At 48.1% G+C, this 19,744-nt stretch overlaps 1 protein-coding gene and 2 long non-coding RNA genes across 10 annotated transcripts in view; 1 reads left to right on the forward strand and 2 right to left on the reverse strand.

Moving 5' to 3' along the window:
- Positions 1 to 699: 699 nt before the first annotated feature.
- Positions 700 to 6,512, reverse strand: LOC120507697. 2 transcript variants are annotated; one of them, XR_005628826.1, is made up of 3 exons: positions 6,303 to 6,512; positions 5,813 to 6,008; positions 700 to 832 (listed from the first exon to the last, which is right to left on the reverse strand). It is a non-coding gene; the product is annotated as an uncharacterized LOC120507697 (long non-coding RNA). The 2 variants fall into 2 exon arrangements; XR_005628825.1 differs by lacking the exon at positions 700 to 832 and adding an exon at positions 1,586 to 2,411.
- A 133-nt stretch (positions 6,513 to 6,645) lies between these two features.
- Positions 6,646 to 16,645, reverse strand: LOC120507685. The gene is made up of 3 exons (XR_005628823.1): positions 16,353 to 16,645; positions 15,419 to 15,477; positions 6,646 to 6,823 (listed from the first exon to the last, which is right to left on the reverse strand). It is a non-coding gene; the product is annotated as an uncharacterized LOC120507685 (long non-coding RNA).
- USP32 (ubiquitin specific peptidase 32) overlaps positions 12,335 to 19,744 on the forward strand; it is a 68,919-nt gene continuing 61,509 nt past the window's right edge. For 3 of the 7 annotated variants that reach the window (XM_039720627.1, XM_039720631.1, XM_039720634.1), the window contains exon 1: positions 16,653 to 16,755. In XM_039720627.1, coding sequence (XP_039576561.1) covers positions 16,698 to 16,755 — 58 coding nt within the window. In that variant the 5' untranslated portion in view covers positions 16,653 to 16,697. Of the gene's footprint in view, positions 12,391 to 12,493; positions 12,566 to 15,489; positions 15,627 to 15,784; positions 15,917 to 16,652; positions 16,756 to 17,250; positions 17,527 to 19,744 lie in introns of those variants that run through there. The other 4 variants (XM_039720630.1, XM_039720629.1, XM_039720632.1 and 1 more) reach the window with 4 other exon arrangements.

The raw sequence follows: 19,744 nt of genomic DNA on the forward strand, positions 1-19,744 counted from the left end.
TGGACATTTCAGAGGTAAAGAGAGAGACTGGGGAGAGAAGAGATGAGAAACGAGCAGGTTCTGAGTGCCTCAGAACTCCCACAGGACATGTGGCTGTGTTTTAGCAGCTTGAAAATAGGTTCATGTGGGACAGATCCTCCTTCCCGGGCAGCCTGTGGCTCCTGTCTGTGGCACAGCCGCTGCTGCCAGCAGCTGCCTCTCCCTCCCTGTCTCATTCCACCTTTGGGGAGTGCAGGTGCTGGAGTAACCAGTGCAGGGACTGGGAGGCACAAACACCCTGCTACAGGTCGGGCTGCATTTTTGCTGGGGAAGACAAACGTGTGGCTGGGCTGGGGTGGGCCCAGAGCAAACCACAGCTATGCTGGAGCATCCAGATTGCAAGGCAGGGACACCCTAATTGCCAGCTGACACCACAGGGATGGCTCATTCCTCACTCCCTCCTGGCTGGAGCAGCTTCTCCAGCTGCTGTTTGCCCTGCTCCCATGTCTGGGACAGCAGCTCAACCTGCCCAGCTCCTCCAGCCCTGATCACATCTGCACCTGCTCATCCTGCTGTAGAAATCACAGGTGTAAAGGCTCTGTGTGAGCAGGAAAATGTGTGTGACAGTGTGAGTGCCTCACCTGTCCCTGAGCAGGAAGCTGCTCACCCTGCTCTGTGACAGTGTGACAGTGTGAGTGCCTCACCTGCCCCTGCTGGGCGGTGACCTTGCAGGTGTTGAGGTGACAGTCTCTCTGACTGGCTGTTCCTGAAGATGCAGTTCGTTTAAAGCTGCTTCAGAGTCTTTCCTGTGAGCTCTGGAACCAGCTCGGTTTCCCGAAGCACAGCAGAATTGCTGAAACGAAAGAGAAGGAACGCAAACCCACATTTAGAGGTGTCAACGTGAGCGAGCACCGCCGGCTGACTCACGCTTGGCCAACAGCTCTTGCTCAACCTCGGCCCTGCGGGGCAGCAGCACCGAGCTGAGGGTGACTGTCCCGTCCCTGTGCTGGCTTTGTCCCTTTGTCCCGGGACTGCCAGCGTTGCTGGCAGTGCTGTCCCTGCTCCCCGGTGCCCCCAGCCCTCTGTGCCCTCGCTTCTGCCCCAGAGCTTTCCCGCACAGGGAGCTGGCATTGCGGGCTCTGAATGCCGGGAGCTGGCACTGCGGGCTCTGAACGCCGGGCTCCGCTCGGGGCTGCGCTCCGCGGGTGCGGGTGGGTGCGCGCTGCCGCTGGATGTCACTGTCGCCGTGTGGCACCGGGAGCAGGGGGTGGCGCTGGGTCCCCGTGCCAGGGTGGGACGGGGAGCTGCGAATCCCTTGGGCATCCCTGGGGATGCAGAACCTTCCTGGTGCCGGGGGTCACGCTGCTTGGAGTTTTAGTTTTTTTACCCAAACGCTTTCAGAGAGCGCGGGAGCCTGGTTTCTTTCCCAGAGCGAGACGTGAGGCTGATTTCTGCAGCTTTCAGCCACGTACAGGAGCCAGGAGAGGGCAGAGGATTCTCTGTCCTGGCCCCAAGCTGAGGATTGGAGCTGGGTTTTCACCTGGATTTTCAGAGCTGGGACCAGAGCTTAAATTCAAATGTGTGGCTTTGTGGTTTATTAGTTTTATTACGAAATTCTATTAATACCAATTTAAATTTTTAATTAAAAAAGCCTAGCACCCCAGCTGCTGAGCAAAGGGGATGTAGATCCCTCATTTTAGATGACTGATGAGCAAGGCTGGTGGATGGCTGCCCACCGGCCTCTCTCCTTAACAAAACCCCCCAAATTATCAAATGACCGTGCTGACAACCTCAATCCCTTAAAATTAAATATCGATTCTGCATTTTTCTGTTGACTCATCCAAACCAGGAGGCGTTTCCAAGGCATCTATTTGTGCTGCTGGGAGCGTGCCGGTGCCCCCCGGAGCCGCAGCCTGTTTGTGCTCAGGGAGTCGCAAAATGCTGATTTTTCTCCCACTTGTCTTGCATAACAAAAGGCATTTGTCACCCGTTACATAACGGGGTTTGTCACGGCTCCCGCTGGCCCTTCCCGGCCCAGCCCGGCTCGCTGGGTGCTCCTCAGCATCCCCGGAATCCCCGCACAGCCCCGGGCTGAGCCTGCCCCAGCGCCCGGCGCGGGGAGATCAGCTGGGGGGTTTGCTGGTGGAGCAAAAGCATGGGAGGGTGTCTGGGGGGTTTTGAGGGGGCAGTGGGGTTCATCCTTAGCTGAGGTCGTGTCCCAGGGCTGTGCTGGAAATGGGGCTGGGTTTCCTCTCTGCAGCCCTCCCAAGTTGCAGGGAGCATCTGTCACCACCTGCCTCCCTGGGTGCCAGTTGCTCTCTTAATGCCTCTCCTCTCCTCTCGGGTGTCTCTGCTGCCAGCAGGAATTCGGGTTTGGGATTTTTCTTTACAGTAGGTTTGATTCCCTGCTGGGTGGGATATCTTCTTGGAGCCTTAAAAAGAAATAAATGGTTTTGTTTCCCCAGGAACTAAAAGCAAAAGCTGCCTGGCTTCCCCTTTCTAGCTGGAGGAGAGAGCTGTTTACCTGTGGCCTCACACTTTTTGTGGCCTTATCACTGCCAGCTATCAAATGACCACAGTTCCCTTCTAAACCTGAAGCAGGCAAATGTCCCAGTAACCCAACAAAGCAGTCCCTGTTTTCTGGTTTCCTCAAAACAATTTCCTCAAAACAAAAAGTTTACACTCTTTTTTTTTTTTTGTGCATATCTGATTCTAATTATTTTTTAATGAACTCCCTAAAGTCCATGTTTCTTGTGGACCTTTGAACTTCCTGGAGCACCCAGCCTTTGCTCAGGAGATATGTTTATGGTTGGCTCTGAGTTAACCCTTTGGAGTTTGTGTCTCAGGGAACTTGCTGTACTTTCCTTCCCTTGTGCAGGTGATGCTCAGGCACAGAGATCACTGCTGGCCAAGCCAGGCTGTACCTGATCTTGTGGCCTGTTTCAAAGGTTAATTCCTACAGAACCAGATAAAGCTATGGATCAGATTGGATCTGTACAGCATGACTGGAAGCACGGGATGAGCAAACAGCTCTAAAGACTGTAAACAGCACACAGCCACCCAGAGCAGCAGGGAAAGTACTGCTGATAAACAGATTTCTCAGGAGCAGGCTTCTCCTTTGACATGGATCAAGCCACAGGGTATGGTCATCCCCTTAAATCAGTACAGCAGGAACACCTTTTGGGGATTAAGTTTCCCATTTTGTCATCAATTTGCTTGTTCTTGATGTGCTTTTGCAGATTGTGCAGTTGCTTTGTGTCCATCCTGAGTAGAGGGAGACAAATTCCCCCCAAAGAGCAGAAGGCAACATGTGGATTGTGCATGAGTCCAAACTTCATCCTCCTCCTCAGGTCTGGCTTGGGAGTGTAACCACTGACAGGCCCTTTGCACAAAAATAAACTTTTATTCTGATGGGGAAAAACCCCTTTTGTTCTGATGGGGAACAGGGACCTTGGGCTGCACCTTGGGTGCTCTTAGGGAGCTGGCTGGAGCTGAGACCTCAATTCCATCCCAGTGTAGTGGGAATTCAGGGTTATCTCCTTCACAGATGATGGTGAAAGCCAACAGCAGTGAGATTTCTTTCTCCTGCATGACATCTCTCAGTAAACTGGGAGAAGTCTGGAAAGGCTTGGAGTTAAAAGGATTTTGTTTTGGAAATTTATTTCCAGGCGAAATGCTTTCACAAAGAGAGCTGCCCTGTGCTGCCATCATGGCCTGACCAGTCAGACAAGTGCAATTGTTGTGTCCCTGGGACAATTGGTGCAATTGCTGCAGCTGTGACTCAGCTGGGCTCCTGTGCCAGGTCGCTTCTGGCACCCACAGTCATCCCCAGGCTGCACAAAGGCCTTTCTCTCCCTCTCTCTGTCTCTCTCTCTCTGAGGTCTCGAGGGCCTGGTGCTGCTCTTGGCAGAAGTTTTGGGATGATCTTGGTCAGGAATTCCTCGTGCAGCCAGTGGTGCTGAGCTCCTGCTGAGCCAAATGCCCAGAGCAGGTATCACCTTGGGAAGGCACCTATGGGTGGGTCTTGAAACAAAGGCAGGTTCTTGTTCTGAGGCTGTCGTGGGGAAGTTTGGCTTTTTCCCATGGCTGGATTCAATAATGACAAAAATCCATTAAGACAAGCCCTCCCCCTTAAGAGGTCTGTGGCATTTTGCCTCCTGTGTCTGCTTTCTTCCTCCCCCTTGTCTGGATTTTGCTGTCAGCTCTGGATGCAGGAGCCTTTCACAGGCAGGTGCTGAGCAGATGCAAAGGCAATTTCTTGCTAACTTTGCAGTGAGGTTTGCTTGGACCATCTGAGCTACATTACAGTTGTTTAACCCAGGCCAGGATTTCACAGTGTTAGGAGTTACTTTACACAAGGTAAGCTCTGCAGAGGGAAGCAGAGGTGACAGCTCTGAGTGTAGCTGTGCTGCCTCAGCCTGCTTCTTGTGAGGGCTCTGTTAGAAGTGGTTTGGTTGAAGGGGGTGTTGAAAATGCAGCTGCTTTTCAATGCCTGTTCCTAAGCACCCCCTTGCTGTGCCTGCTGCCTGCAGTCGTGTCACCTGTCCCCACTGTGACAGGCAGCTCCTCTCCTTCTCCCCTGCAAGGACTGGAACCAAGGAGTAGCCAGCTTACATCCTCACCTCTCCAGCCAAGGTGCCAAAGGGTAGCACGTTCCTGGCTGATCACGGCCAGGAGAAATGAAGCTTCTCCAGCAGAAGCTTTCACCTGCATCAGCAGCCAGATTAAAGCCATTTAGGAGCTCCAGGGACGTGAGCTGGATGTTAGTACAGGCATAACCCATATTTGCATGGCCATATCTGTGTCCTTGTGAGATTATAGCCTCCACATGGCATGTGACTGCAGCATGGAATGGCTCTCTGCCTTATCATGTGTACACTTTGCTCTGCAGAGGACTGAGAGGGCCTTGAGTTCCCCGTGCAAATCCAAGGCTTTGTTCTCCCTTTCAGTGCTGGCTGCACTCGGAGCTCAGCCAAAGCCAGGGATATGCAAGTGGGAGGCACAGATGGACTTCTCTGGCCAGCCTTCATCTGAGGATCTTGCTGTATTTAGAAGTTGTCCATCAACCTGGTTCACTCCTGTGAGATCAGGCATGAGAAGCCTGTGTCTGTGTCCTTCCCCCTCCTTGGGAGACAACACTGCTTTCTGCTGGGAAGCCTCTCCTGCTGGAAGGTGGCATAAGGCAGACCACATCTCTGGGAATCTATCAGATTATCCTGCCTACCCACAACAGGAATGCTTTGAAAGGATGTTCTAATTGCATGGGGAAAATCAGAGTACAAACAGATTATGCCTCTCCTGTTTCTCCCCATGAAGGAAAGGAGCCCAAGTGCCAGTCAAACACACTGTACTGAAACAGTGCACCTTAGGGAAAACTCTTCCCCTGACAGCTCTTCTGTGAATATTAATTTCTCTATTTGAGTTTGAGTGCCTTCATCTTCCAGGAGCTGTGCAAGTGCAAACATTAACCAACTCCTCTGGTGCAGCAGCTCTTGCAGTGCAGAGAAGGCATGGAGCCAAAAAGGAAGCAGTTGTGAAGATGTTGTGTGTCTGCTGCTGGTTGTTATTTGCTGCTTTGGGCAGGTTTACCATGATTACCAGGTGTAATGTGATGAATCTGGTGTATATAATATATGCAGGCATCTGATACAGTATTTATGTACTGATAGGTCACAGGAAGGAGGGCTGATAAACACAGATAAATGTACAGGTATTCTGCACTGTGCATGTGGTTTAGTTAAACATCAACCCCAACCACTGTTGCCAGATGTACTGCAGTGTAATGCCACATAGGAATTGTAATGGGGAATGTTTTCCAGCAACCTGTTCTTACCAGGAGGGTGGTGAATGCTCCATTTGATGGAATGATTAATGATACTCAGCAACTGCTCGGACTGTAGGGGTGGAGGCTTTGCTAATTCCACCTGGCAATTCCTTTCCTGGTGCTTTAGGGTGATGAAGATGATCCTCTCCCTGCAGCTGGGTGCCTACTGGCTCCAGTTACCAAATCTTGTGTCAGGGGAAGGGATCTGAAAGAGAATTTGGGCCAGTTATTGTTTCTGTGTGGCATCATTGGAGGCATCTGAACTGCCAGAGCAGTTCCTTTCTGGTACCTGTAGGGAACTGCTCATTTAACCACTTGTTTGCAATTAATGTGGGCTAAACACAAGTGTGATTGGTGACCAGTGGCGTGGGGAAGCCAGAAACACATCTGCATCTCTTTTATCCACCTCTGGCAAAATCAGGTGTGTTCCAAGTGCTCCCAGGCTGGGACACACAGGCAGGCAAACCTTCCAGAGTGCCCAAAGGGATCAGTGACCAACCTCTGGTGCTGTGCTCCTTCTCAATAGTTGCATTTTCAGGTGCTCCTGCACTATTTTATGCTTCAATAGTTCTGTAGATGTTTGTCTTCAACTTCTCAGCAGCTGTTTGTGAGCTGATTGTTGGTGTCTGCTGATGTCCTATAACTTTCATAGCTGCTTGAAGTCCTCAGGAACTGAAAAAGCATTATCAGCTTCCTCCACACTTCAACTTGCCGCCTGTGAGAAACAGGATAGTTAAAAGCTTTTGTTTTTATCGTGCTTTGTAAGTTTTTAGGGGTTTATGCAAATTAAAATAGGCATTATTAATGAGATGTTAATGAGCCCATCCCTCAGTTGTATTTTCAGGTGCTCCTGCACTATTTATGCTTCAATGGTTCTGTAGATGTTTGTCTTCAACTTCTCAGCAGCTGTTTGTGAGCTGATTGTTGGTGTCTGCTGATGTCCTATAACTTTCATAGCTGCTTGAAGTCCTCAGGAACTGAAAAAGCATTATCAGCTTCCTCCACACTTCAACTTGCCGCCTGTGAGAAACAGGATAGTTAAAAGCTTTTGTTTTTATCGTGCTTTGTAAGTTTTTAGGGGTTTATGCAAATTAAAATAGGCATTATTAATGAGATGTTAATGAGCCCATCCCTTAGGTACTACTTATAAAATCAAATCTGTAACAAGTTGGGTATCTCTTTGTACTGAAAATAATTTGACTTCTTTTGTTAATCTTTTGCATGATGAAACATGAACTGTCTAGGTGATACCAGCCTTGGTCACTTCCTCTCCCCAGTGACTCAGAGAAGCCTGGAAAATGATGAGCCTGGTACACATTTCCCAGCTGGTGCTGCCTGGGGAATGGGGCAGGGGACAGCATCTCCCCTTTCTGAGCCATGGCACCCCAATTTCACACCCCCTTGGTGGCAGAGGCTCTCAGCTCTGTGTCTCCTTTCCCTGCTCCTTTAGAAGATCCTGGTGTCTGTCCCAGCGATGCTCTTTGTTTGTTTTTGTTCTTTGTGTCCTTCCAGAGGGAAGTTCAGGCTTGTGGCAGCATCCAGGTCTGTCCCTGTGCTGTCCCTGCTGCCCTTTGCGTGCTCACCCTGCCTGTCTGCCCTCACTCCTGTGCCTCCATCCCTCTGCCCTGGGCCTGACCCTGCGTGCACAAAGGTTGGCTGCTGCTGAACTCCCACTTAACACTGACTTCAGCTCGTGGATTTTCTAGAGGAAGTCAAGTTTTGGTTTTCTTCTATTTTGGCTTTATTTAAAGGAAAAAGCAAGAAGTTCCCCTCCAGCCTGCAGAATTAGGTGTCAAGAGAAGTGGCTTCATTTCTCTTTCTTAAAGCTTTGAGTAGCCTGTTATTCTTAAAATAAGCCCAAAAAAGGGCAATCTTCTTTATGTTATGCTTTGGGTGTCTTGTAGGGTGGTGCAGGGGAGTAGCTGTAGTGAAACATAGGCTCTGCTGAGATTGGCAGGAGGAATAAAAAGCAGAGCATGGATTTTATTTCTGTGATGTTCTGATTCCCTCCTACCAGCCTGGAAATGCTGAACGTGAGCCTTTGTCTGGCATATGGGGATTTGGAGAACTCTTGCTAATTACAGCAGTTGTGCTATCTTGCTTAAATGGCTTAAATAATATATTAAGTGCCTTTATGATCTCCCACAACATGCTGGAATGCAAAGAAGTGCATATTCTGCTGTTTCTAGCTTATGGCAGGAGTAACTCAGAGGACATTAATCTGCCCAAAAAAAAGGGGTTTGATGATTTATTGCTTGTGTAACTCCCCATGGGGTCTCTAGATGCTCAGATCCTGTTGCAGGGTGTTATCCTGAGGCAGGGCATGGATTTCCAGCTGGGAAAGTGAAGTTTAATCAAAAAGAAAGATACTGCTGTAGGGATGACAGGGAAGGGTCAGGGCACACTGCTGGTCAAGCATTGTGGAGGTAGTTTCATGGCAAAGGTAAAAAGTGTGAGACCTGGAGGACACCAGAGGAAGTCTCATTCTAACTTATTTAAGGAGAATTCCCATTATTTTCATTAAAATCTAATTTGAAATTAGAAGCATGTTACTAAGCATCATATCCAGAAGTGGGAGTGTTCCAGGGCCTAGATTAGTGCTTATCCAGAAAAAGAAAGGTATTATGTCTGCTCAGAAATCTTTTTTTTTACCCCTTTTCATGTTTTTATTTAGCAGAAATTCTGTTAGTCATCTGTTTCCACCCAGATTCCCGTGTCTCTTGCTTCTAAATCTCCAATTGCTATTTCTGCTGTTGTACCTAATGTTTAGAGAAAATGTGAGAAGAGCGTGCTGTGAATGTCTCCTTGCTGGATCTGGCGTGAGGAATAACTGTGGAGCAGCTGAGCAGTGCTAGCCAAGGCCTCCAAGAACCTGGGAGGGCACATGTTGAGGGGGAACATAAATCACAGTGACAACAATGAAAAGATTGGCACATTCTGACCCCTCATCTGGTTTAGTTTGACATAGCTCTCTGTAAAATCACAAGTTCTGTTAGAATATGCTACTAATTAGCAATATTTCACCTATCTGAAATTAACAGGCTCTGCAGAGTAGGAAAAAAAGAAGTATTTTTGTCTGGTTTTGCTTGCTAGTAGCTTGAAAACAGGGAGGTGAGAAACTTGTGTCAAATCTTGAAGTATAATTTTGCAATTAAAAGACTGAGGAAAAAGTGTGATCTGAAGACCTTCAGTTTCCTTGCCGTGACATAAAATTAACAGCTCTCTTCATTCTCATTCTGGTTTAATATTCCTGCAGAGAAGGAAGCAGAAAGAACTCCCTGGGCTGGCTTCAGTGGAATGGAGGAGCTGTTTCTTAGGCAATAACAGGGTACAGGCTGGGAGGGGTTTGGGCTGGCAGGAGCTGGGTAATGCCTGCACAATGCTCTGCATGTTATAATGTGATATATACCTAAAGCTAAAACCAGAGAGATGCTCTCTGGGACGTAGCAAACTGTTTGAAAGCACCTCCTGATTGGCTTCCCAGAAATGTTCAAGGTCGTGCACGCACCAGCTTGCAGGGATGCACAGCTGGCACCTCATCACTAAAGCCAGAAGAATCTCAACTCCAAGGCTGTTAGTGAACTGTGTGGTAAAAATAGAAGGATAAATTGAAACTACCTGAAAGTAGAAGAAACAGCTGGGAAGTGATAAGAGAAAGCAAAATGAGTGAAGAAACTCTTGCCCATCATTGTGGTGTCCAAGTGCTTTGTAAGAACTTCAAATTGCTCCTTCCTTGAATATACCAATTTTCTTTTTCAAACTGTGACAATTTGGCAACCTTCATCTACCCTGAACTTGTCTTCTATTGCTCAGAATCTGCTCAAGAGTCTACTCCATACTCCAGGCCTAAATTTTATTACAATTGCTGAGTCAAAAGCTCTTCTGGGTGTACCTGGACTTTTACCCAGAGGCTGAGTGAGTACCAAAGGCTTTTATGGATCAATTAACCATACGTTTTATAAAATAAATATACATGCAAATACTTCATGTGGTAGGCAAAATTCTGATTAACCCCTAATGCTTTACCTTTACAATCCATCCACAAGAGCAGCAATGCAAAATGCTGTCAGAGCAACAGTGATCTGTCATGTTTGGGTTTGGGAGTCCTCTGAACACAACAGGCACCGAGTGCTCAGCTGAAATGACAGGAAAACAACCTGGCTGTCAGTGTCCTGCAGCGGCTCACTGCTGGATTCAGGGGGTGGTGTGGCTTCAGCAGATGGCAACTCATCAGACTGTTTTAGTTGCCTTCTTGGCTTGATCAAACAGTTTTTCATTGACTCTGATTACAGGCATGATGCCATCTTAGATAATGCCTCTTGATAAAGGACTTTAAGATCCTTAATTACTATTATTAGCCATTTGACACCATAAAACAGAGGTCTGCTGTTTTAATGCCTGTTTCACCCCTGTCTGTAGGGTGTCTGGAGTCCTGAACAAAAACAGGGAGGTGGAACTTTCAGAATCTGATCAGAGGTCATGTGTGCATGCCAGCATAAAAATGTGTGTGTGTGTGCACATTTGGATATGCCATTGTCCAGAGCTCTTTCACTCTGTGTTGGGAGAGCACTGAACTGAGACATCAGCCTGTTGGCAGGGGCACGAAGGCTGGCAGGTTTCTCTGTTTGGGGATGTCTTTTGTTCAATGTTTGAGTCGTGTGAAACCTTAATTAGCAAATAAGAAGCTTTGGCCTTCCCTTGCAAGTTCTGAAGCAGAATTAAGGGAAGTGCCAGGATGTGCCAAACGACACAACAGCTCTGGCTCTGTGGCTTTTGTTTTGCTCTGCTGCCCTGCTGTTTTGAGATGAGCTTCCCACTGTATCAGCTGCTGGCAAAACCTTCCCCAAGTTGGTCCTTGTTTGATGCTTTGGTGTTGCTTTCTCTGTACACAACAATCAAACTGCTGCAGTGCTGGGGACGCTGTGGGCAGCAGCCTTTGAGCTGAGAAGAAAGCAGCCCTTTCTTTGCAGGGGAGAGGTGCCCCGTGGTGCTGCTGTGGGGAGTCCCTGCCCACTCTGTGCCGTGCTCTGGGGGCCACACAAACTCCTCTTTCCACCACGCAATCTGGGCCTTCCCAGAGCACAGTCAACATTAGTCACCTCGTGCAAAGCCACTCCTTTCATTTGATCTTCTGGTATTAATTACTTGCACTTCCTCTTGTCACAGTGCTGGTGTTTTTTACTGCCCTGGATGGAACTGCAGAGAAATCCTTTACCTCCATTCTAACACCACAGTGGTTTCTGCCTACAAGGGAACATAGAATTGCTTTTATCAAATACATTTCTTCTCCCATTGTTTCCTGATGACAGATACTACTCTTAATCTACACAGAGACAACACTTTGAAATGGGAGATCTCTATTCCCATCAATTGTTGGTACGTTGGTAAATCATAGCATGTCTCATTTTCTGAATGACACGTGTCTGGATTGCAGTCTGCCTCTTTTTTGTCACAGTTTTTCAGTGCTAACAACAGTCTTGCCAAAGCTCATCTGTTCCCTTAGTGTGCACTCCAGCAGGCTGATTAATTCTGTCACACTTTCCCTGTATAAAGCATAATCAAACAGGTTGATAGAAAATTGGGAAGGACGTGATATTTTTATAAATATCCAAAGCATTACACTTAACTCGTGACTGCCATTAGCTGTGGCACCTTGTTACCCCTGGGTTGGAGGAGCAGCAGCAAAGTCTGCCAGGAAAGAAGAGTTTGTCACTGTTCTTTGTGGGCCTCAAGTGTGATCGTGCCACCCTTCCACGCACAGGGAAGCCTTGCTTAGGAGAATATCAAGAGTGGAGGGTGCCTTATGGTGTTTTCTTCTCTGTCTTTCAAAGGCAACTGCAGGAAAAGTGGGGGACCACTTACCCACGAACCTTAAAATAGCTGTGAACGTGTGTGACGTGCCTCACTTTCCTGGGCTGTGGAGATCCTACTATTAATAACAGGAGTGAAATTATGGATTGAGCAGTAATGTGAGCAGCACTTCTGAGCAGCTTTAAACCTGTCACGGGCTCCCTGAACACAAACATCCAGGGGGAGTGGCTCAGCAGAAACATTCACTAATTCTCCCAGAAAGGGAGGATTAAACAGAGGTAGCCCATAGCTCTGAGGGATGCCCCCACTTCCCTTGCTGCCTTTTCTGGAGCCTGGGCAGTGCCATCCAAGCCCCGTTCCTGTATCTGCCACAACCTGACGTACAGGTCTGGCGTTTGGCACACGTGGGTGTGCAGAGCAGGGCTGTCACTCTTGCAGTGGCTGTCACCCCCACACTGAACTGTCACCAGAGCTCAGCCCTCTGGGACAGAGGGACGCGCTGTTCTCTGCTGTCCCCGCCCCGCTTGGAACTCACCAGGAAAAAGGAGGGGATGAGGTGTCTGCTGCTGCCGGGAAGCAGCAGGGGATGATGCCAGGGCAGGGCAGCTGTGTCAGGGGGTGGAGATGGGCAGCTGCTCCAAGAAGTCATGAGAGTACTGGGAAGAAGGGATCTCTAGGGCAGGTGTGAAAAGAGAAGTGCCCTCAAACTGGAAACGAGGGAAAAAATCCCCATCATCTCACTGAGAGTCCCCTGGCTACACCACACTGCAGCCCTGGTGAGCACTGCCTTCATTAGCATGTCCCTTCAACAAAGGGGGATGACTTTAATTTCATTTTTCAATATTTTTTAGAATTAATTTTTTTCATTTTCCCCTGCAGTATTCCACTGCAAAGTTCATACTGGCAATACTGTGCAAGTACAGCTTTCATGACAGCAATAGGAGGGACCTGGTAAGAATCTTTTATTTCCCCCTGAGTTCATATTAATCTGTCACCCTCTGCTACCACTCTAAGCCACTTGTTTCCTAGAAAATGTGGGATGTGATAGAAGTTTCAATTTGAATATTGTTCTGTTGTTCTTTGAGGGAGCCTGTTGTATTTCCTCTCTCTCTGATAACATCAGAATCAGACTGGCAGATAATGATTCGGGGTATTTTTCTCATTCACCAGTTCACTGTAATTAGATATAAAACCATTTAGCTCTGTCCACTGCAGACCTGACTGAATCCTCTTATTGCATCTTGAGCTCTCTCCCACTTTCCACTCTTCTCAAATATTTGGGATGTGCTCTGCCACACTCCTGTCAGGGCTGTCTGAAGCAGGAAGGGGTAAAAGTTGTCCTGTGTTTGTCCAGTGCCAAGAAGAGTCGGTAAAAAAATAACAATATCCCTGGGTGAGGAGACAGGTATTGGGGCAAGAGGCACAGATTTAGAGCCCAACAACAAAGTTGCATTTTTGGCTTCTCTTTTAGTGAACATGAATCAGGAAATCCTAAGGCCTTACAGTGCTCTTCTCAGAAGTGTTTTTGAGTCACTGCAGCAGCTCCTCTGGCTGGTCCCTTTTGAGTTCAGGCCTTTCCAGTGCAGCTCCAGGCCCCTTCTCCTTGCAGATGCCTGCTGTGGGCTGAGCTGCAGCCAGGGGCTGTGGATTCCTCCCTGTGCCTTAGCCTTGACTGCAGAGCCTCACGGAGCCTGACAGCTGCTGCGCTGCCAGGCTCCCGCTGCTCCTGTGCAGCAGTAAATACCTGCTTTGCCTCAGATCCTTGACACTGATGCAGAGACACTTAAAGATATTTGCTAAGTGCTTGTGAATTAGTTTTTGATTAGCGAATAATTAAATAAATTCCAGCAATCCAAAGGACACGTGCCCAGTTCGATTTGCATACGTAGCACTTCTCTGTGACAAGAGAGGAGCTCAATTCACCTAATGCAAGTCTAAATTCACTGTATCTTCATTTCATTTACCTTTGACACAGCATTTAAATAGCAGCAACATCTAATCTTGTGCTCCCCAACAAGGCTTCAGCAAAAACTTACTGCCAGATCTAATCCAGGGTTAGCACACACAGCCTTATCTCTGGGTTCTTGCTTCAGTGCCTTTGAGAACATGCTTAATTTAATCTGAACAAAGACACTGCCATCGGGAGCCTCCAGCCTGGCTTTCCAATCCAGAGTATCTTTGTGATTAAATTTGGTGCAGGCCACCGTGGGTACAATGGATCCAGTAAATGATTTTGAAATGCTCTTCAGACAAAATTCTGCTGGTTCTTGGACACCGTCTGTACCTCTGGGACATGAGGGATGCTGCTTTGGTTGGGTTTTCCTAAAGTGTCACACATTGTCTTTGGAAAGAGGTCTGGGTTTTTTGGTTAATAGGAAATGTTAGCCATTATTAAGAACCATCACTCCAATTCCTTTTCCTTCTCACAGTGGAAGGAACTCCTTGCTAGAGGGCTCTGCTTCCTCATTTGCACCAAGTACCCAGTCAGCTGTTTGTGACTATAAGCTGGTGGCAGGACCTGATTTGTAATTATAATTTCAGTCATTCATTTTTTTAATGATTTAGCTGTCATTAAACCCCCTATACTGCCTGATAATCTCTACTGCCTGAGAACAGGGTTTGTGTGAACTGCAAGTAGAGGTTCTGTCTTGACACCACAGACAAAAATGGAATAATTTTGCAAACTGTGTGGTGTCAGAGCTGTCCTGGCAGGGCCCCTCTCTGCTGGGTGTAGACAAAACAGGCCTGGCATGTCATGCCAGGTCTCTGGTGAGCCTTGGTGCTCAGGGTTGGCTGTTGCTCTCTAGTGAGAGCCCGAGGATAAAGAGCCATGGAGAACTGGCCTGAAATCCAGCAGGAATTGGTGTGGAGCTGCCCTACCCTGCACTGAAGCTGCTTCCTGCTCTAATTGCTGTCTCTAACTGCTCTGCCAGGTCGGGGCTGGCTGTGTCCCAGTGCTGCTCGTTCCAGGCAAAATGGGACTCAGTCATTATCTTTGTAATTCAGGGGAGAAACCAAAACATTCAAATATTATTACTGGATGTAAGGTCATACAGGAACACGACAGAGAAGTCAGGAATTAAACCCCATCTCCTCAGCTGAGAGTTAATTCTTTAAGAAAGGGATCCATCACAAACTGAGCATGGCTGTAGGGATGCCATGGAATATTTCACTTAATAAAAGAGATCTCTCCAGCTGTTTCTGGTATTGCCAACTTAGGCTTTTGATTGACACTTTGCCATGTTTGTTGAATTCATTCTCAAATGTTTTAAAGAGTTTATTTTGTATCTAATCTGAAAGCTGCTTGGTGAGGAGCTATGCTGAGAAGAGATTTGTAAAGGTAGGGTAGGAATAAGAGGATATATATATGTATCAAGGCTGCTTATATCCTTTTATTCCTCTGCTACCTTTACATTTACCTTCACTCTTTAAATGATAAATACATAATCACTGGCTGATGGGTGAAGTACATTTCCACCAATTTCATTTCTATTTTTAAAAATCACTTAAGTTCTCCCCCTGATCCTCAGAGGTAAAAGGTCCCTTTGTGGCAGATTTTATGCTTGAAAATGATATGGTGTTTTTTTTATATGCCACAAATCTAAGGTAAAAAAAACAATTCAGAAAAGATACAAGGAGGCTTTATGGAGCTTATTTCATTTGTAGTGTGTTTGCACTTGGGTTACACGAGGAGAAATTTGGCCTTGGAGCCTGTGTCTCTGTAAGCAGCATTCCTGGCTTTGCATATCAGATATGAAATTTGTTTGGAATGTTTGCTATAAAAATACCTACGCATGAACTTACATCAGCGAGAAGGCAACTCCAGCTTGACCTTTCTGCAGCTCCGATGTGGCAAGATCGTTCTGTGAGGAAACAGTAACTTAGGGAATGACTCGCAACTGGTGTTTTCACAGGCTTTGTTTCAGGGCAGGAACAATCCTTGGAACAAGCTGCCCTTAGAAATCAGTGTTTTCTTTCAAACTCCTTATTTTCTGCTCGGGAGTGACCCAGGGTAGGTTACCAGGCTTAATGTTGTAACAAAGCCATTTGGGAAATCCTCCCATTCTGTGTCAGTCCTGGGCTGAATACTAAAAGCAAACATGCTGGAGAACAGCAAAGGGCAGGGGTGGTTCTGATCATTTTACAATTCAGCCCGTGTTTCTGTTTCAGACAGTGAAAAGACATTTTAATGGAACAGGAACCTCCTACTGTCACCCCATGCCTGCAGCCCTGCGACTTAGAGGACTTTTTGAGGAGAACCACCGTGCCCTGAGAGGTCTGAGGGGCTGCTCCCCCTGAGAGGTTTGAGGGGCTGATCCCCTATGATTTTTTTGGGGTTGAGGAGCTGATTCCCTGTGCGGTTTGAGGGCACTGAGGGGATGATTCCTGTGAGGTTTTGGGGGCTGAGGGGCTGTTCCCTGTGAGTTTGAGGGGGCTGAGGGCTCATCCCCTGTGAGGATCTGAGGGGACTGAGAGGCTGTTTCCTGTGAGGTTTGAGGGGACTGAGGGCTCATCCCCTGCGAGGATCGAGGGGACTGAGGGGCTGTTCCCTGTGAGGTTTGAGGGGGCTGAGGGCTCATCCCCTGTGAGGATCTGAGGGGACTGAGAGGCTGTTTCCTGTGAGGTTTGAGGGGACTGAGGGCTCATCCCCTGCGAGGATCGAGGGGACTGAGGGGCTGTTCCCTGTGAGATTTGAGGGGCTGTTCCCTGCGCACTTTGAGGGTGCAGCGACTCTCACCCTCCCACAGCAGCGAGCCTGGGGCTGTTCCTCCGGGAGGGCCCCATCGCACCGCAGCCTTCCTCCTCTCTCCGGCGCACGCTACGGGAAGCGCTGACAGCTTTCGCAAGCGACACCTTCCGAAGCGCCAGCACCGCGGCAGAGCCGCGTCGTTCCTGGCCACGGCTCCTTCCTCTGCGGCCGCGGAGCGAACCCCAGAGCCGAGGAGCGCTGCAGAAACCCCGGCCCGCTCCCGCCGCTCCCCCTCAGCCGCCCCTGAGGGGGCGCGCGACCGCGCCGCCGGGCGGAGGGGGGGGGGATAGCGGCTCCGGCGGGCGCCGCCGCGGCCATGGACTGAGCGGCACCATGGGCGCCAAGGAGTCCCGCATCGGCTTCCTCGGCTACGACGAGGCCCTGCGGAGGGGTGAGCGCTGGAGAGGGGCGGGTGGAGCGGTGTGTGTGTGTGAGGGGGGGGGGGCTCCCGCGCTGCCCCCCGCGCCGAGCGGGCGGTGAGGCGGCACCTCCATGACGGACCCCGCGCGGAGGCACTCGCGCCGTTCCGCGGCTCCTTCCCCGCAGCCTCCGCCCCGTGGTTCATTTATTTATCTCTCTATTTATCTATCTATCTCTCTGCTTATTTATTTGTCTCTCTGTTTATTTATTTATCCCGCCCCCCCTTCTTTACGGCGGCCCCGGCTGGGCCCGCTCCCCGCCGCCGGTGCCGTCCCCTCCCCGCCGCCCCTCGGCCCGGCCTCCGCCCGTGCGCCGGCAGAAATCGGGCAGCGCTGCCCGCCCTCCCTCCCTCCCGGTGTGACAGGGCTGTCACACAGCTCCCGGCTCCTCGTGTTTACTTCCCCGTGCTCGGGGATCACGCATCTGCGGCTCCGCATGGCAGGATGGATGTGGCGTGCGCGGCTCGGGCTCGGGGTCGCCGTTCCAGCCCGGTTTAGGGTCCTCCCGGAGGATTTGAAGAGCGACTAGCGAAGGGAAAACATAAACAAGCTGGATGGTGAATGCTTGCAGCTGCAGGGCTCCAAGGCGACGGCAAGCTACACCCTGGAAGCTCCCTGGCTCTGGAACGGATAGCCAAGTCCAAGGACAAAGAGGGCCGGGAATTGTCAGCAGTAAATGGCTTGCAGGGAGGACAGGTGTTGGTAATTGTTGCCCTATTGTGCGTTCACGTGATGCAGCGCAGGTAAAGCAGCTCACCTGTTTGATATTTAAAGCCCTGATAAAATTCAGAAGCTCCAGCCAATCTATGGCTGCCCTTTTTATTCCTGCTTGCATGTGAGAGGCATGTCAGGAGTGATAAGGGAGAACTGGGAGGAACCGCTGGGTGTTAACTGAAAAAGAAACAAATTGACATGAAACGGGGGTTTTGTTAAATATTTTCTTTTTTTTTTTTTTCTGGTGGAGCCTCTGAGGGATGCCATGTCAGATAGGAAACGGAGCAACGTAGTGTCAAGCAGGAGAAACAAACGTATGATTCAAAGTCACTTGTTACAGATTTTAAACATAACAGCCCTGAAGGATTTTCACTGCTAGTGAAAGTATAGGAAGTCTTTGAGAGCTCTGGTGCACGTATTTTTAGAAGAGCTGGAGTTATAAATGCAGCTTGGTTGAGGTGTGAAGTTAAATATATCAGGAAGCGTTTGAAATAAGCTGTTTGGTGGAGAATACAGTCATTTGGTCACGATGTATATTCTGAAGTCCCTAAATAAAAAACCCCAAGTGTTTTGAATTTTAAAGTGAAGTTAGATTTAAACTCTTGCTTCAAAATCGAGACAGTTGATCTTGGTGCTTCATAATTAATAATTTCTTCTTAATAAGAAATTATTTCTGCGCAGTGAATACAATACTTTTCTTTGTTTTTCTGGATGTTTTTCTTCTCTATATGAGACCTTCAATACTGTTTTTCTGTAGGAGACCAGAAAGGTTGTTTTAGGCACTCTGTTATAAATTGATGTTTTGCTAAATAACTATGTTGTTTACTTAACCAGTGAATCACTGTATGTATAAAACAGGCCAGTTATCAAAACATTATTTGTTAGACCATTCCTACTTCCAGAGAACCTTGCTGGTACTTGTGGCATTTCTGTGGACACAAACAGAGATAATGGATAAACGTAAATGTTAAAAAAAAAAATGCCAAATATATTTATCTCCAATTAGATCCACCTTCTCTAACACTGTTTTCTGGTTCTTAAATGGCGAGAAAGTTTTGTATTAAGTGGTATTTGTACAGATTTTTCTGCTGGGAATTCTTTATGAGTAATCAGCAGTGGTTACCTGTACTTGTGGTAATCATTCAGAATGCTGTGTTCGTGTTTTTGAGTCACCAATTTGAATTTTAGTTGTTCAGAATGTCTGGAAAAAATGCTGCTTCAGATAATCAGGCAGTTTCATTTATTACAATTCCATTTTGGTAGTAACCAAAGGTTGTGGAGGTGAGGGGAGTTGTGGTTAAAGGCTCACAATATAAATAACTGTAGCTAAAATGTAACTTCTGTTGGAGGAGATGAAAGTGCCAGAGCAGCCTGGTGCTGATGGCCTTTTCCACCCTTGAACAGGAGACAGTCCTGCTGCTTTATTTTCCTCTTTTTTCCCCTGGCCCAGGCAGCTGACACTGCTGTGGTGGCGTGGGCACGCTGAAGTTGTCCTGTGTCCACCAGTGCAGGTCACAGGAGCCTCCTCAGCCTCCCTGAGATCTGTGCAGCCTGGCAGTGAAAAGCAAGGGATGCTATTTTAAACATCTCTCTTTATGAATTTTGCCAATTGTGGTCATCTTATTTATAGTAGCCAGAGGCACAAAGTGGTGTTGCTGTGGAAAAGGTATGAGATGAGAAGTGAGGAGAGCTGTTCCTGACCCCACAGACCTCCTTCCGAGGATGGATTCTTTGTGAGGAGATGAAATCCTTGGGCAGGTCATTAGAGGTGAAGTCAGAAGTGCTTTGTTCCAAACTGAGCATAAAATTGTCAGTTATTTTATCAAACTGAATTTGTGGTGGCATGAAGTGGTACTGTGGCTCTTGAGCTTGTTGCTTTTTTTCTTAGACTGAAGCTCCAACAGCAATTTTCTGCTTAGGGCAGTGCTGCAAGTCAGCCAGTGTTGTGTTCTGGTGGATTTTCCAATGTTTGCCTCTGATTTCCCACTCCTCTCCTGCCACTGTGTCCATCAGGGTGCTCTGGCCTTGCCAAGGAGATGGTGCTCTAAAACCTGCCTTATCTTTTAGTTCTGCTGCTGCCAGTCTTGGCACCCAGTTCCTCAAAGGGCTGGCTTTGGGCCAATAAAATATTATTAAAAAAAAGAACATTTTATCACTCTTGTATTAGCTCCTGTATCAGCACAGCAGCTCCTGCACTGTCCTGTGTTGTATATGGAATATTTTAATAAGAATTCTAGGAAAGAGATT

The sequence above is a fragment of the Passer montanus genome, unplaced genomic scaffold, assembly GCF_014805655.1.
Source record: "Passer montanus isolate IOZ18808 unplaced genomic scaffold, ASM1480565v1 scaffold44, whole genome shotgun sequence".
Lineage (NCBI taxonomy): Eukaryota > Metazoa > Chordata > Aves > Passeriformes > Passeridae > Passer > Passer montanus.